The sequence below is a fragment of the Erythrolamprus reginae genome, chromosome 1 (assembly GCF_031021105.1).
Source record: "Erythrolamprus reginae isolate rEryReg1 chromosome 1, rEryReg1.hap1, whole genome shotgun sequence".
NCBI lineage: Eukaryota > Metazoa > Chordata > Lepidosauria > Squamata > Dipsadidae > Erythrolamprus > Erythrolamprus reginae.
The window spans coordinates 116,703,408-116,719,980 of record NC_091950.1 but is presented as its reverse complement, the minus strand read 5'-3'; the positions used below and the strand labels follow the sequence as shown (position 1 = coordinate 116,719,980).

The 16,573-nt window shown below is 38.8% G+C and overlaps 1 protein-coding gene across 1 annotated transcript in view; it reads left to right on the top strand.

Moving 5' to 3' along the window:
• Nucleotides 1-16,573, top strand: part of CSTF3 (cleavage stimulation factor subunit 3) — an 81,990-nt gene that overhangs the window by 53,021 nt on the left and 12,396 nt on the right. The window contains exons 4-9 of the mRNA XM_070762408.1: nt 7,451-7,483; nt 10,969-11,066; nt 11,932-11,998; nt 12,085-12,119; nt 12,226-12,352; nt 16,368-16,445. Coding sequence (XP_070618509.1) covers nt 7,451-7,483; nt 10,969-11,066; nt 11,932-11,998; nt 12,085-12,119; nt 12,226-12,352; nt 16,368-16,445 — 438 coding nt within the window. The remainder of the gene's footprint in view (nt 1-7,450; nt 7,484-10,968; nt 11,067-11,931; nt 11,999-12,084; nt 12,120-12,225; nt 12,353-16,367; nt 16,446-16,573) is intronic.

Genomic DNA, 16,573 nt, shown 5'->3' with positions numbered 1-16,573 from the left:
CAGTTGCCTAATGGACCCTGAAAGGTTCCAGAGGGAACTTGGGGAAATGCCTGACTTACTGGCCCATAATCCAGCTGATTCCCTGGTGGCAGCCTGGAATAAGGCCGCATCAGGGCTCTAGACCGGAGTGCGTCTTTGTGGCCTCTCCGCGGCAGTGGATCCAGGAGTGCTCCTTGGTTTATTGAGGAGCTCCAGGACATGAAACGCCAAAAGAGACGCCTGGAGCAAGGATGGAGAGCCAGTAACTCTGAATCTGATCGAACACAGTTAAGAGCCTTCATTAGGATTTGCCCTGTGGCGCTACAGGTGGCAAAATGTGTGCATTTTTCAGCTCTTATTGTGTTCATGGATTCTCGCCCAGCCGCCGTGTTTAGGATGACACATTCCTTTCTTAATGTGAAGGGAGTGGAGGAACCCCTGCAGGATAGAGCTGAGGAATTTGCTCAGTTTCTTGCAGACAAAGTCGCTAAGATTCGGACAGACCTGGACTCCGATTGAGCAGTTCAAACAGAGATGATAGGGGCAGTTCTTAGTCCTTTGTTTGGGACAAGTTTGATCCTGTTACATCTGATGAAGTGGACAAGGCTGTGGGAGCTGTAAGCTCTTCCACTTGCTTGCTGAACCTGTGCCCTTCCTGGTTGGTTTCGGTCAGCAGGGAGGTGACATGCAGCTAGCTCCAGGTATTGATCAACGCTTCCTTGAGTGAGGGGTCTTTTCTGCAACCGGTAAAGGAAGCCTTCCCTGGACCCAGCCAAGTTGAAGAACTTTAGGTCAGTCTCCAACCTTTATGGGTAAGGTTATGGATAAAGTGGTGGCGCTCCAGCTCCTGAAGTCATTGGAGGAAGCTGATTACCTAGACCCATTTCAGTCAGGCTTCAGACCCGGCTACAGCAGAGAAACTGCTTTGGTCACACTAATGGATGTTCTCTAGGATAGGGGTCATTCCTCTATTCTGGTGCTTCTTGACCTCTCGGTGGCCTTCAATACCATTGACCATGGTATCCTTCTGCGATGACTAGGGGAGTTGGGGGTGGGAGGCACTGTATTACAGTGGTTCTCCTATATCTCCAGTTGATCACAGTCGGTGTTGGTAGAAGGACAGAGGTTGATGCCTAGGCCTGTGCTTTGTGAGGTGCTGCAGGGTTTGGTCCTCTCTCCTCTCCTATTTACATGAAGCCACTAGGTGAGATCATCCAATGGCATGGGGTGAGGTATCAGCAGTACACTGATGATATCCAGTTGTACATCTCCCTGTGCCAGTTCAGTGAAGCTGTTGATATGATGTGCTGGTGTCTGGAGGCCGTAAGGGTCTGGATGGATGTTAACAGGCTCAAGCTTAACCCCAACAAGACCAAGTGGTTTGGAGCATTCCCTCCAAAGGACAATATCATCTGTCCATCCTTGACTCTGGTCGGGGGGGGACTTTAAACCCATCAGAATGGGTCCTCAACTTCGGGGTCCTCCAGGATCCTCAGCTGAACAACATCACTCGGCTGTGGCCAGGGGAATCTTTGCACAGGTTCACCTGGTGCACCAGTTGTGGCCCTACCTTGGCTGCTCACGGTCACTCATACCCTTATCAGCTCACAGCTCAATTATTGCAACACGCTCTTCATGGGGCTATCCTTGAAAAGTGTTCGGAGACTGCAACTAATCCAGAACTCAAGTGCGTGAGCTGTAATAGGTGTACCTAGGTACAGCCATGTCAAACCAACACTCCACGAGCTGCACTGGCTTCCAATTAATCTCCAGTCACAATTCAAAGTGTTATCACCTATAAAGCCATTCATGTCTTAAGGCCAGACTGTCTGCAGGATCGTCTCTTGCCGCATACCACCCAGTGACCATTCAGAGCCCACAGGGTTAGCCTTCTCTGGGTCCCATCAACTAAGCAATGTCGACTGGTGGGGCTGCAGGAGAGGGCTTTCTTTGTGATGGCACGGCTCTCTGGAACCAACTATCCCCCAAGATCCATAATGCCCCCACCCTACTGGCTTTCCGAAAAACCCTTAAAACCTGGCTTTCCTAGCAGACCTGGGGGCTGTGAATGACTGATATTCTTCAATTCTGGCCACAGTGGGACTGCAAGACATTAGATGAGTTAATGGGATTTTAAAGTGTTATTGTATCATTTTTATTGTTGTAAGCCGTCCAGTGTCCCTCGGGAATGGGCAGCATACAAATCCCATACATATATACTGTATATACAATAGTACCTCGTGATACAAACCGCTCGTCATACGAACTTTTCGAGATACGAACTCGGGGTTCTGAATATTTTTACCTCTTCTTACGAACTTTTTTCGCCTTACGAACCCGCCGCCGCTGCCAGGATGCCCCGCCTCTGGACTTCCGTTGCAAGCGAAGCACCCATTTTTGCGATCCTGGGATTCCCCTGAGGCTCCCCTTGATGGGAAACACCACCTCCCAGGATCGCAAAACGGGTGCTCCGCTGGGTGCTGCCACCCAGACTGTCACCTTCTGAAACAGCCGGGACGCTAGTTCGGCAAAAGTTCAGGTATGGCATTCTCCCGAAGCCGAACTTTTGCCGAACTTTTTGGGTTTGGCGTTCAGGAGAACGCCGAGAAACGCCCGGCTGTTTCTGAAGGTGACAGCCGGGTGGCGGCGGCCAGCAGAATGCCGTTTTTGCATTTTTTTTGGGGGGGGGGGCTTGCACACATTAATCGGTTTTCCATTGCTTCCTATGGGAAACATTGTTTCATCTTACGAACTTTTCACCTTACGAACCTCCTCTCAGAATTAACTTCGTAAGACTTTTCAACGAGGTCCCACTCTTCATCTTCAGGCTGGTGCTTCTGTCCTTGTTCTAGTGTTCGCTCTAGAAGAAACCCAAATATGCCAAGACCGTCATACCTGTACCCGTGAAAATCTACGAAAACTTATATATATATATATATGTTCTATATATACATACATACATAAGCACAAAAACACACATATACATACATAAACAATAAATACATAAATGCTCTTCAGGCAAATAGCAAGAAAAATAACAAAATCCAGTGTTCAGATTTAAACCCTATTTAGCAAATGATAGAAAGGAAATAGTACTTGGCTAGTAGCATATAGAAATGAATAATGAGATGCTAATAATGGGGTAAGAATCCGAAGTTACTGTTAGTTAGCCGTTGTCTAGATATATGATATTAAGGAACAGTTTAATTACAAATACACATCTTACTATCCTACCTCAGTAAATATTAATGCAGACACAGAATAATTTTAATATGAATTACTAGTTAACAGAATAAAAACAAACATTTGGTTTTCAGGATTAAAATAAAATTAAAATGATAAAGCCCTCAGAACTTTTTTTTTTTAATAGTAATTATACCAAAGATGATAATTTCAACAGTAAGTTAATACAAATTGAAAAAAGGAATGGAAAGAATATAAGGTACAAAAAAGGGGCGGACAATGGAAAGGGAAATAGAAAAAAAATTAAAAAAATGATTTCCCATGTTTATCACAATAAAATAGAAATTTTTAGTACCTTATTACCTTCCTTTAAAATACAACAAATGATATTCCCATATCTTGTCTTTTATCTATAAACAAAACCATAAAGCATCTCATTTCAATTTTGTTTTTCACAAAAATCCACTGAGGTTTACCAGAGACAATAGCATATCTATTTTAATTTTGATGAAATAAAATCAACTTTATATCCCTTCCTTTTCCTTATAAGATTCTTGATCTTTAGTTCTTTCTAGTAACGTAGCATTTGATTTTTTTCCCTTCATTTTTTTCTTAGATCCTTGTCACAAAACTCTCCAAAGCTTCACAAAACTTTCTCTGCAAATTCAGTTTAGGAAAATTATCCAGTTATCAATTATTCTTGGTTTGTTATTTGTATGTCTTTTTCAATAAATAAGACATCAGCCAGTTTCTTTGATATGTCCATTTTTTTCAATATAATTCTAACAGAAATCCATTGCAACTCACTTGTTCCTCATGCTTGTTCCTCTTCCATAACATCTTTAGACAGACTCTATAAAAGCAGACCATTTTAAAATTAACTTCTGTATCCATTGTTCAAAGACATCCTCCAATATGTTCAATGTTAAAAGATTTTGCTTCATTCTGTAATTATAAATTAAGTTTAAGTGTTCTTTTAATTGTACTCTTTAGTTCCCCCTAATGTCCAGTTTTTTCCAGCCCTGTTTCCTCCCAGGAGATTCCTAGAGAGGCTTCTCCCTGCCTTTTCAGGTTACAGTTCAGAGGCTCAGGTTTGTAAGTGGAAATGGTTCTTGAGAAGAGGCAAAAAAATCTTGAACACCCGGTTCTTATCTAGAAAAAATTGTAAGTAGAGGCATTTGTAGTAGAGGTACCACTGTACATCCTTTAAAATCATAGGAAAATGAAAGTAGAAAACAATTCATACTTAAAAAAACCCCTCTCAATAAGCCTTATTTCCAATTTATGAGTACATTCATTGACATTCTAGATTAGGGGTCTCCAACCCCCGGGCTGTGGCCCACTAACAGGCTGTGGCCTATGCAGAACCAGGGCATGCAAGAGGCAGGCCAGCATGCTTGCATATATGCAGCTTAACTCGCACAAGCAGGGGCCAGTGTGTATGCGCATGCAGCATAACTTGTAGTCTCTCTCCCACCGCAGTCGGGCTGCCAAGCTGCAAAGGTTGGGGACAGCTGTTCTAAATGAAATAGGACACATTGTCATGTTTTAATTACTATTTTACAAATCTGGGATACAAAAATTGAGCTAATAATTAGATGGTAGCAAACAGATATAAAAAACTCTTTGGTGCCAACTAGTGGAATCCAGTTTCTTTCCTAAATACCAGTGAGACATTACTGATTTCAATTTACATATCAAGCCATTATTTTAAATTTAAAAGGAACTGTGTATATGTAAAAACCTATTACTTTTAATGAATTTTAAATAACAATAAGACAGGTAGTACAAGTAATATCAGGAATAAAAATAATACAGTACATTTAATTTCATTTAAAATATCACTAGCCTATATAATTTACAAATTTTAGAATACGAATTAAAAAATAAAAAAGGAAATAAAAAATGACAGCTAAAATTATGACAAGAAATTTCTGATATCAAGGTATTATGCTTACACAGTAAATTAAAAAACAGAATCATAACTTTGGATATATTTTAAGGGAATTGTGCATTCTTCTATTAGTAAAAGCTTACAGATTACAAAACAATAAAAAAGGAAATATTCTACAGAGTTCTTCAGCTCTCTTGAAATAATATTGATATATTTTTACACAATTAGCATTCATGCTAGTCAGTGTAAACAATATTGTTTGAGATGTCCTATGCATACATTTTTTTTACAAATAAACATCTTGAATTCAGAGCATTTTTAAAAATTTGGTGCCTAAAAATCTATTGAATTACAGTTCCCATGATCTCCCTGAAAGCAGTATGGCTTTCCAACATATGAGGATAACCAATTGATAAATTGCTGCTCAGGATAATATAGAACAGGACTGTCAAATTTGTGGCCTGTGGGCTATATGAGTCACGTGTTGGCCACACCCACGCCCGATTAACGAAGGGGGAAATGTGACAACATTGTGATGACATGAGTTTCACACCCCTGATTTAAAGCATAGGAATCCAACCTTTTTGGCTTGCCTAGGCTGCGTTGAGCGAAGAGGAATTGTCCTGAGCCAGATAAAATATATAATATTGTTATTATTATTTATTATTATTTATTAGATTTGTATGCCGCCCCTCTCCGTAGACTCGGGGCGGCTCACAACAGTAATAAAGAACAGTAATCTTTATATAAATCACATAATAATGTTAAAAGTTTACAACCTTGTGCAGCATTATCTGCCCAGAGCTACATGCATCCCATAGGTTGGACTTACTTGATTTAGAGCATAAATAAGCAGGTAGTGTTTGCAGAAGAATGGCATTCTCTTGGTATTGTATTATTTCTATTTCTTTACGTTGGTGAGTGAAGGAATCCGTTCAACCTGGTGCATTCTCAGCTTTATAAACTTTTAAGTTTAAACATGTTTTTTTTTTTAATATTTGCAGATGATGTAGAGTATTTATCATGCTGTTTAATTGTCATGAAACCTCAGCTGTAGAACAGAGAGCAATTGCAGGCAGTGCTTAGCCGAAACAATCAGCAGTCTGCTGTGCCTTCCTACACTCTGAACCTTCTCCAGTGGCAGCATCATTATGGTTATTCCGTCCCTTCATGTAGATGCCTTTCCTTTCATTAGCTTCTGCTGTTTCACATGTCTTTTTAGACATTTAGTATTCGCTCCTGCAAAGCCCAATATAGTTTAGAGATACTTGAAGTGATGCTATTTTTAAATTTCCTTCTCATGGCTTAGTCTTTAATTATTACAGTGGGGGGGGGGGAGCACCAAGTACCAAGGTTTGCACATTCCTTTGCAATGATGCAACCCCCTGAAGCATTTGCATTAATTTCTTGACTACTAGGTTCATACTAGAACTAATATTGCAGTTCTCCAAATGTATCATTCGTAGGAAATCTTACTATTAAATTCCACAGTGATTTCCAAAGCTTGTTATTTTTAGTTTGTATTGAAACCTTCCCCCCCACACACACCATGACCTCTGCTTTTAATCTTAATTTTAACTTTGAAATCAAATACTGTATGGAGAGTTATCAGCTATATTTCATCAAATCATTGAAACAAATTACTGAAGTATGTATTCCCAAAAAATATTTAAGCCTTTTGAATATTACACGGCAGAGACATTTCCAATATTTATTTCATTTGTGTGTTAGATTAATGTTGTAACTCAGCAGCTTTGGTGGGGGAGGGGGAATAGCTGTTTCGATATCCTGAAGGGATCTCAGTTTCATGAAGTTTTGTATGATAGTTATTATTAATGAACCTCAAAAGCTGCTTTGGCATCTGTAGTTATGAGCTATAATGAACATCTTAATCAGCTATTAGAAAGTCACTAAATAATAAATAATAAAACAACATATTTGTTCTTAAACCTGTGTTAGAATTTAAACTAATAAAGGATTACCATCTTCTATATTAGTTATCTGAATATAAACTCTGTAACTTACTGTGAAACATGAGTTCTAAAATTGCCTTCCATATTAATACCATATGTTATTCGTTAATAATAATTACAATAATTATTAACTAACATCAATAACAATATTTATGCTTCATTATCAGGAAGATAATACTGTACATTGTTGAGCAAACTTAATGGGACTGAAATATATCGCAGTATACAGTATATTTTCTCACAATATATTTTCATCTACTGAAAGTAATATTAGCTTTTTAGAAATTCTTCATTAACTTGTGAATTATTTTGTACTTTTTATTTTTTTAAAAAAATGACGTCTAGTGCAACTAATAAATATTTTTTTCATATTTGATGAAAGGCTAACCTAATTATTTGAGGGTTTTATTTTGTTTTTCAGATAAAAGCAAAAAATTATGACAAAGTAGAAAAGGTAAGCTTCTATGTATACATTAATTTTTAAAAATCATACTAAACAAGTATGTATTTTCTCTAGTTTGAGACTGAGTTGTGTACATGCCTTGAGCTAGGATGTCCTAACGTTTTTGAGGGATCATAAATGAAATGTTCCATATGGTTGTTGGTTATACAAAATGTATAAAAGTGGGAAACACATAAAGGTATTTAAGGTATTCATAGAGGTATACAGTGATCCCTCGATTTTCGCGATCTCGATCTTCGCGAAACGCTATATCGCGATTTTTCCCACCCGATGACGTCACTCTCTCCCTTCCTTCCTTTCTCATCTTTCTTTCTCTCTCTCTTTCTCTATCTTGCTTCTTCCTCTCTCACACTCTCTTCCTCCCTCTCTCATCTCTTTCTTTCCTTCTCTCTCTTTCTCTATCTCTCCCCCTCTTGCTGGCGGGCAGCAGGCGGCGGGCGGGCGGGCGAGCGGGCGAGCGGGGGCATCAGCGAGGAGCCGGGGTTTCCCCGCCGCCCACGCAAACTCCACCATCTGCGCATGCGCGGCCATGGAAAAAGGGCGCGCATGCGCAGCTGGTGTTTTTACTTCCGCAACCCTACATCGCGAAAAATCGATTATCGCGAGGGGTCTTGGAACGGAACCCTCGCGATAATCGAGGGATCACTGTAAACATAATGAGACCTTCAGGAATGAGTGTGTTGTCATTAAATGTGTTGGTCCTTGTATGTATAAGAATCAGTACTTCCACACATTATAATGCTTGTTTGACCAAAGATGATGCAAATCGCTTCAGCTACGTACACGTTGCTGTTCTCACAAATGATCTTCTGTATCAAAGTTGTTATTTTTGAAACTCACATTCTAGTATGAACCACAACCGTACTTTTTACTTTTGGCATTCCTGGAACAATTTACTAAATAATCAAGATAGTTATGGAAATAAAATCCACCATATATTATTAACATGAAGAACCAAATGGATTGGGAAGAAGAAGTGATGGTTGATACATAAAGTAGTAGACGATACAGCTTATATCAATTTGTGTACAATAGTAACTTAGAGAAAGAGTTTGACGAACTGATTAAGTTCAACCAGGAGGCTTTGAGTTCTGTCCCATCTTAGCTGGGCGACTTTGGACCAATTACTGTCTCTCAGCCCTGGTTGCCATAACAAAGCATTTCCAAAATCTGGCCAAGAAAATTACAGAGATTTGTCCAGGTAATTGCCTGGATCAAAACTGACTCAAAGTTTGTTTTTTAAGTAACTGTTACAGCTGTTCTGACAACAGTCATGTGAGAGTACAATTAAACAAAGCTCTTCCCCTCAACTATGTTTTCTTCAGGTGCTTGGGGCTGCTTCAAAATATGCATGTTCACCCACTTGGCTTCATGTATTTTCTATGTATGTTGGAAGCAGTTGCCCAAGCTGGAAAAATGGCTATCTTAACAATTCATAAAAAGATGTTTTGTATATGTTTTCTAGTTAACATGCAAGCAAAACAAGATTGGACATATTTTAGCATTTTAACATCAGACAATCCCAAGGAAATAGGCTACACTGAAATGTTTAAAAAAGAAATCACAAAGGAGGGCAGTGGTAAATAGCTTTTTTGTTGTTCATGGGGAAACTACAATGTGCTTAGTCTATTATGTTCATTGCTCATAATAAATATAAAAATTAACATAAATACAACTTGCTTTAAAATATTAAAACTATTACCTATTACCTATATAAAGTTAAAATACCATAGGATGTGCATCAAGCCTTATCTGGCAGAGAAATAAAATCAGATAGGCTCCAGTTAGATTGGGTTTTTAATGCATTTGATGTCTTTCCACAAATATCACACTTCTGTTTTTCCTCACTTGTTAAAATTTAATTGGACAAGTAAAAGTATACATTTAAATATAAGAGGTTCTAGCAATGAGAAGGTCATATGTATCTACTTCATCTAAAATCTTACCATTTAGAGAGGAATATGAATTAAGCTTGCAAAGACAGAAGAATTTTGAATTGGACCTTGAAACTGTCTGGGAACAGCAAGCCTGATGAAATATTTGTTTTGAGCTTCATATTACCCAAACTTTGCTGGACAAGACAAGAATCTTAATTATGGTTAATGATCTCTCCCTAAAACACATTGCACACATATAGATAATACTGATTAGCAAATTTGCAAAACAGATGAAACAGATGCTACTCACCTTACTTAGATAGATAGACTCATTTGAAAAAGTTTAAAAAGGCAATGTTTTAAATAAAATTGATCAATTTGACCAGGATATTTAATTGGATTAATAGCGCATGAGTTTTGGCCTAAAATGAACAATGTCACAAACATGGTGTTTTCATTGCCTCTTTCACTACAAAGTTTGGAATTGAATGGGATGTCTTTGTATCTCTCCTCAAAAACTACTTAAGAACCTTAAACCATGCCACTGTTGATGGGGGACATACTTTGGTTTAGATACTTTGTTGATGAGGCATTCATGGATTAGTTAGAAAAACGACTTCAATAAATATGCAGCTGTGCTCTAAATTAGTATCAAGTTACTGGCCCTCCTTCAAATAAATCTACGGAGAGGGCGGCATACAAATATAATAATAATAATAATAATAATAATAATAATAATAATAATAATACCATTTCCCAGTGGCAAAGAACTGGTAGGATCATAAGCCTGACCGAATTCTGAAGCATAACACACCAGACATCTTGATTGTGGAGAAAAAGAAAGTCTGGATCATCGACATCGCAATCCCAGGGGACAGCAGAATTGAGAAGCAGCTAGAGAAATTAGTGAAATACGAAGATCTAAAAATCGAGCTGCAACGACTCTGGCATAAGGCAGTGAAAGTGGTCCCAGTGGTACTTGGCACGCTGGGCGCAGTGCCAAAGGATCTCAGTGGACATTTGAAAACCATCGGAATTGACAAAATCTCCATCTGTCAATTGCAAAAGGCCGCTTTACTGGGATCGGCAAATATAATTCGCCGCTACATCACTCAGTCTTAGGTGCTTGGGAAGCGCCCGACTGGTGATGAAATACAAAATCCAGCATGGTGATCTCGTTTGCTGTGTTGTATTGAAATAATAATAATAATAATAATAATAATAATAATAATAATAATAATAATAATCCACTAGAGTCATCTGAGTAACAAAGTACATACATACGTATGCTCTGTTAAGTCCCTCTGATGCTTTCAAATTACCATTTAAAAAATCAGAATATGTAAGGCTCCAGTACTACATACTGTCAATCTTTTCTTTCAAATTGCTGCAGTTTACAACTCTATTATTTTAAAACTGGTTAAAAATAAACGAGACTGAGTGTAATTCATAAGGTTTGGCTCAAGTTTCTTTTAAAAAATGTAGAGGGTGATCATTGTATTTTGTTCAAAATTGAGGAAGTTTCCTCAAATTTTCAAAATAAGAATCTACTCTGACCTGCTGATGGACTCCTATTTTTTTTCCTTTCAATATAAATAGCTGTTTCAGCGATGCCTCATGAAAGTCTTACACATTGACTTGTGGAAGTGCTACCTTTCATATGTGCGAGAAACAAAAGGGAAGCTACCTAGTTATAAGTAAGTTGATATGGCTTCTTGGTTACTTCTTCTAGACCTGAGATTTAAAGAAGAAATAGATAATTCTGCCAGGATCACTCCTTCACATGGACATACCATGGCGCAAATTGATAACCCACTGCTGTAGGAGAATTGCTTAGAGTATATTGGTAACACTGCTGATCCAGGACTGGTATTTCCCTCTTCCCCCTTAGTTTAAAGCAGTTTGGAATTAACCTGAAAGTTGTCTGAAGTGTAATCATTCTCATTGTTACTTTTAAAATCTTATTTCACCCTACTTTGTGGATCAGGTAGTCTGTTGGTGACTCCTTGTTTAATACTGTTCACAGTTCAATTAATGATGAAAAAATAGCTTTGTAATCAGTTCTTGCTTTTATTAACTCCCTAGATCTGTAAAGCAAAGGAAAGCTTTGAAAAGCTAAGAAAATTCATTTAGCAATTGTTTTGCTTAATAATTGAGTTGCCTGTCTCAATTTGTAGCCTCTAAACAAGAACTACAGTACCAGTATTTTCAATTATATGACTGTAAGTAATGTAATCCCAGTGTAAGGTTGCCAATAAACAGCAAAATATCTTAATATTAAAGCTGCTTTATTTCATCTCTTTCTAAACCCTATGTTATTTCCCAAAGAAATTCAAATCCCAATTTGCCTTTAAAAAATCTTTTTTAATGCAACATGTAGGTTCCTGGATCAGGCAATTCTCCTCAAAATGTAGATCCTCTTGAAGCATGTCACACTGTGCCCTATGAAAAGTTTGGAATAGTATTTTATGTATGGTAGCCTGCTTGTTTAAAGTAATAGAGCAATCCTAAATATTCTTTTCATGCAAATTTAATTGTGTATTTTCTGTGTAATTTTTGCAGAGAAAAAATGGCTCAAGCATATGATTTTGCTCTAGATAAAATTGGCATGGAAATAATGTCATATCAGGTACATTTCTATATATATATTGAAAATATTTTTTATTAAATAATTAAGAGTTATGACAAACTAAACTTTGACTGCTTTTTATATAGATCTGGGTGGATTACATCAATTTTTTGAAAGGCGTGTAAGTACAATATTTTTTTATTTTGTGCTAATTAATGTGATGTTGATATTCATACAGGTTTCAAAGTGTAATTGCTGACATATTACTGTCTCGCCTCACTATTTAGTGAAGCAGTAGGATCCTACGCAGAAAACCAGAGGATAACAGCTGTCCGCAGGGTTTATCAGCGAGGCTGTGTGAACCCTATGATCAACATTGAACAGCTCTGGCGAGATTATAACAAGTATGAAGAGGTAAATGAAAAGATGTTAGCATTCCAACCCGAATGACTCTAACACAACTATTTTTTTCCTCTGCAGTGGGAGCATTTTTTCTGATAACGCAAGGTGAATAGACTCTTGTCTCATACTGTTAAAAATTAAAATCAGTCTTCTGCATTTAAGACTAGCCATTTATATTCCTTTCCCCCTTTGTTGCTTTGTTTACCATCTCAATTCATAAACCGTCTATAGAATTTGAAAGCTAATACATTATCTGGTAAAGCTGAGTTAATTTCAGAAAGAAAGAAAATAATTTATAAGAAAGTAAGTCCTTTCCCACTGAAATCTCTGGGATCCTTGTTTGACTATGGATTTTTGTACCGGATCTCAGTGATGCAGAATTTAAATATGGAGAACATTGGCTTGCCGATATCGTTTTGATCCTTTTGGCCACAAGGTATATATTATGTGATAATCCTAGCTCAAGAATAGCTAATGAATCTTTTGGGGAACAACTTTTTTCACAACATAAGCAGGTAGATTTTGACTTATTTTTATTTATTTTATTTATTCATTTGTCCAATACATAATACATATGGAAGAGAATAGGCATGAAGTAATATATATAAAGATAATATGTAAAAATAGAGGAGAAGATATATGAAAGGAAGAAAATATATATGATATATGAGATAAAGGAAAGACAATTGGACAGAGGATGAAAGGCACACTAGTGCACTTATGTACGCCCCTTACTGACCTCTTAGGAACCTGGAGAGGTCAATCGTGGATAGTCTAAGGGAGAAATGTTGGGGGTTAGGGGTTGACACTATTGAGTCCGGTAATGAGTTACACGCTTTGACAACTCGATTGTTAAAGTCATATTTTTTACAGTCAAGTTTGGAGCGGTTAATATTAAATTTGAATCTGTTGCGTGCTCTTGTATTGTTGCGGTTGAAGCTGAAGTAGTCATTGACCAGTAGGACGTTGCAGACTTCTAATGTTACTTCAAAGTTTATTGAACTTAAGCATTTAGCAATAGCACTTAGACTTATATACCACTTCACAATACTTTACAGCCCTTTCTAAGCGGTTTACAGAGTCAGCATATTGCCCCCAAGAATCTGAATCCTCATTTTACCCGCCCCAGAAGTTGGAAGGCTGAGTCAACCTTATGCCTGGTGAGATTTGAACTGGTGAACTATAGCCAGCAGTGAGCAGAAGAAGCTTGTACTGTATTCTAACCCAGTGATTTTCAACCTTTTTTGAGCCGCGACACATTTTTTACATTTACAAAATCCTGGGGCACACCACCAACCAAAATGACACAAAATAACACTCTAAGACACTCTCCTCTCTTTTTCCATCCCTGTCTCCTCCCCCTCTTGTGTGTGTGTGTGTGTGTGTTCTTGAACCATTCTTGAACCATTTCCAAAAACAGGTGAGGGCTGGGGGGTTTTCTCTCTTATTCTTTGGGTGCTTTTTATCATATGCTTTAAATCAAGAGTCACTTCTCTCTCTCTCTCTTTTGTTTTTCTCTCTCTTTCCTCATTCTCTGCCTCAATCATTTTCTCATTTCTCTTTTTTTCTCCCCTTTTTTCTCTCATCTCTCTCTCTCCCTTCCTCTCCTTTTCTCTCTCTCTTGCTGTCTTTCTCTTTCTCTCTTGCTTGCTTTCTCTATCTTTCTCTCTTGCTCACTCTCTCTTTCTTTCTTTCTCTCGTTCTCTCTCTCTCTTGCTCTCTCTCTCTTTCTCATACACCACACCAGCAACAGCGCCATCGGGCAGTAGGGGTGGGGCGGTCAGCTGCAGGCGGGAGCTCCAGGATGGAGGCACCGACAGCGGCGTCTGGACATGTTGCTGGATGTCGTATATGCTGGTGCTGCGCTGGGCATGGGCGCGGGGCTAGCACCCCCGTCCCAGCCCAGCCAGCGGGCCACTGCCAGCCCCGCAGCGCCAGCATGTACGGTGTCCAGCAACACATCCAGCCGCCACTGTCGGTGCCTCCATCCTGGAATTCCCGCTCACAACCGTTCGTCCTGCTGCCGCCCCACGGCTACTGCCCAATGCCGGTGTGGTGTACGCTGTTGCCGACTGCTTGCAGCCGCCGCCCCTCAGCTACTGCCTGGTGCCATTGCTGCAGCGCCCTCTCACTGCCAGCGCCCCCTCACCGGGCCCCAAAGCTCACCTGCTGTCGCTGCCAGGGAAGCTCCAGCTGGGCGAGGCGCTACAGCTGCCGGAAAACTTGGAAAGCGCGAAGAAGGAAGCTCAGCTTCCAGTTTTGTAACTTTTTGCTCTTCTCGCCCTCAGCAAAAAGTTGCGAGACTGGAAGCTGAGCTTCCTTCTTTGTGGCACACACCCGCCGCCGCAGCACACTGGTTGAAAAACACTTCTAACCATTGCGCCACCAAAGCTCATCATCATTTATTATCTGTCTGCCTTAATCAAAGTGAATTCAGAATTACTTCTGATATTATAAGAATTAACTGATGTTCCCAAGCCTTTATTACCTTTATTAAAAGTTGAAATAAGGTTATGGAGTTAATATGAATTATTTATGAAGCAGTTATAACAATATTAGAATTAGAATTCTTTATTGGCCAAGTGTGATTGGACACATAAGGGATTTGTCTTGGTGCATATGCTCTCAGTGTACACAAAAGAAAATATGTTTGTCAAGAATCATGAGGTACAACGCTTAATGATTGTCATAGGGGTCAAATAAGCAATGAAGAAACAATCAATATTAATAAAAATCTTAGGATACAAGCAACAAGTTACAGTCATACAGTCCTAAGTGGGAGGAAAAGGATGATAGGAATGATGAGAAAAACTAGTAGAATAGAAGTGCAGACTTAGTAAAAAGTTTGACAGTGTTGACAGAATTATTTATTAATTATTTACTATTTATTATTATTAATTCCTTATCTTGATAATCAGTGGCTGGTTATTTAAAAAAAATAAAAACTGAAGCTAAATTGTTTTCATATAAGAAAAGGAAAGAAACCTCTTCCCTCCTTCTCTCTCTCCCCTTTACAATAATCTTGTCTAGTCAAAGTTTTTGAAAGTTTTCTTTAATTATGTACATTTCTGGTCAGGCTTCTTTTAAATTCTCATATTATAGTTATGCTATATATAGTATACAACATAGTGGCCCAGTGATGAAGACACTTGTCTCCCACTAGGAAGGTTGAGAATTCAGTTCTAGGTGGTGGCAGATATTTCTCCCCCAGAGTACAAAGAAAAATATCTGCTGTGAACTCTGTGTGGCATCAGGATGGCATCTGACCAGTAAACTCTCAGCTCCATCCATTCGCCCTAGCGCTACCCTGAATTAAGGGATTAGAGCAGTGATTTTCGACCTTTTTTGAGCCGCGGCACATTTTTTACATTTATGAAACCCTGGGGCACATGGAGCGGGGGGGGGGGGGGCTAAAAAAAGTTTGGACAAAAAAATTCTCTCTCCCTCTTCCTCCCCTTCGCTCTATTTCTTTCTCCCTCCCTCTTTCTCTCCCTTCCTTCCTTTCTCTCTCTCCATCCCTCTTTCTTTCTCTTCCTTCCTTCCTTCCTCTCTTTTTTGCTCTCTTTCTCTCTCCCTCCCTACGTCCCTCTATGTCTTTCTCTCTCTCTCCTTCCCTCCCTCTTTCTCTCTCTCTTGCTTTTCTCCCTCTCTTTCTCTCTGTCTCTTGCTTTCTTTCTCTTGTTCTCTCTCTCTCTCTCTCTTGCTTTCTTTCTCTCTTGTTCTCTTTCTCTCTCTTGCTTCCTTTCTCTCTCTTGCTTTCTTTCTCTCTCTTGCTTTCTCTCTCTCTTGCTTTCTTTCTCTCTGAGCTTCGCGGCACACCTGACCATGTCTCGCGGCACACTAGTGTGCCACGGCACACTAGTGTGCCACGGCACACTGGTTGAAAAACACTGGATTAGAGGGTCATAAAAAGGAAGCTGTGTGTATACCACATATAACTTGTTTAACAAAATACATAAGAGGAGATTTCAGTAAATCTCTGCAAGTACAGATTTTCAGAGTTTAACAGCTTTTTCTCTTCTTCCAGGGAATCAATATCCACTTAGCCAAAAAAATGATTGAAGATCGTAGTAGAGATTATATGAATGCAAGACGTGTTGCTAAGGTACGGATGATGGTGGATTTTTGTTTTCCTTTTTATGGATACATTTCAGTGAAAAACTGAACTGCAATATGTGTCCGATAGGACACCTTTCAGATATTAAAAACAAAAGGCATTATTGAATTATTTGT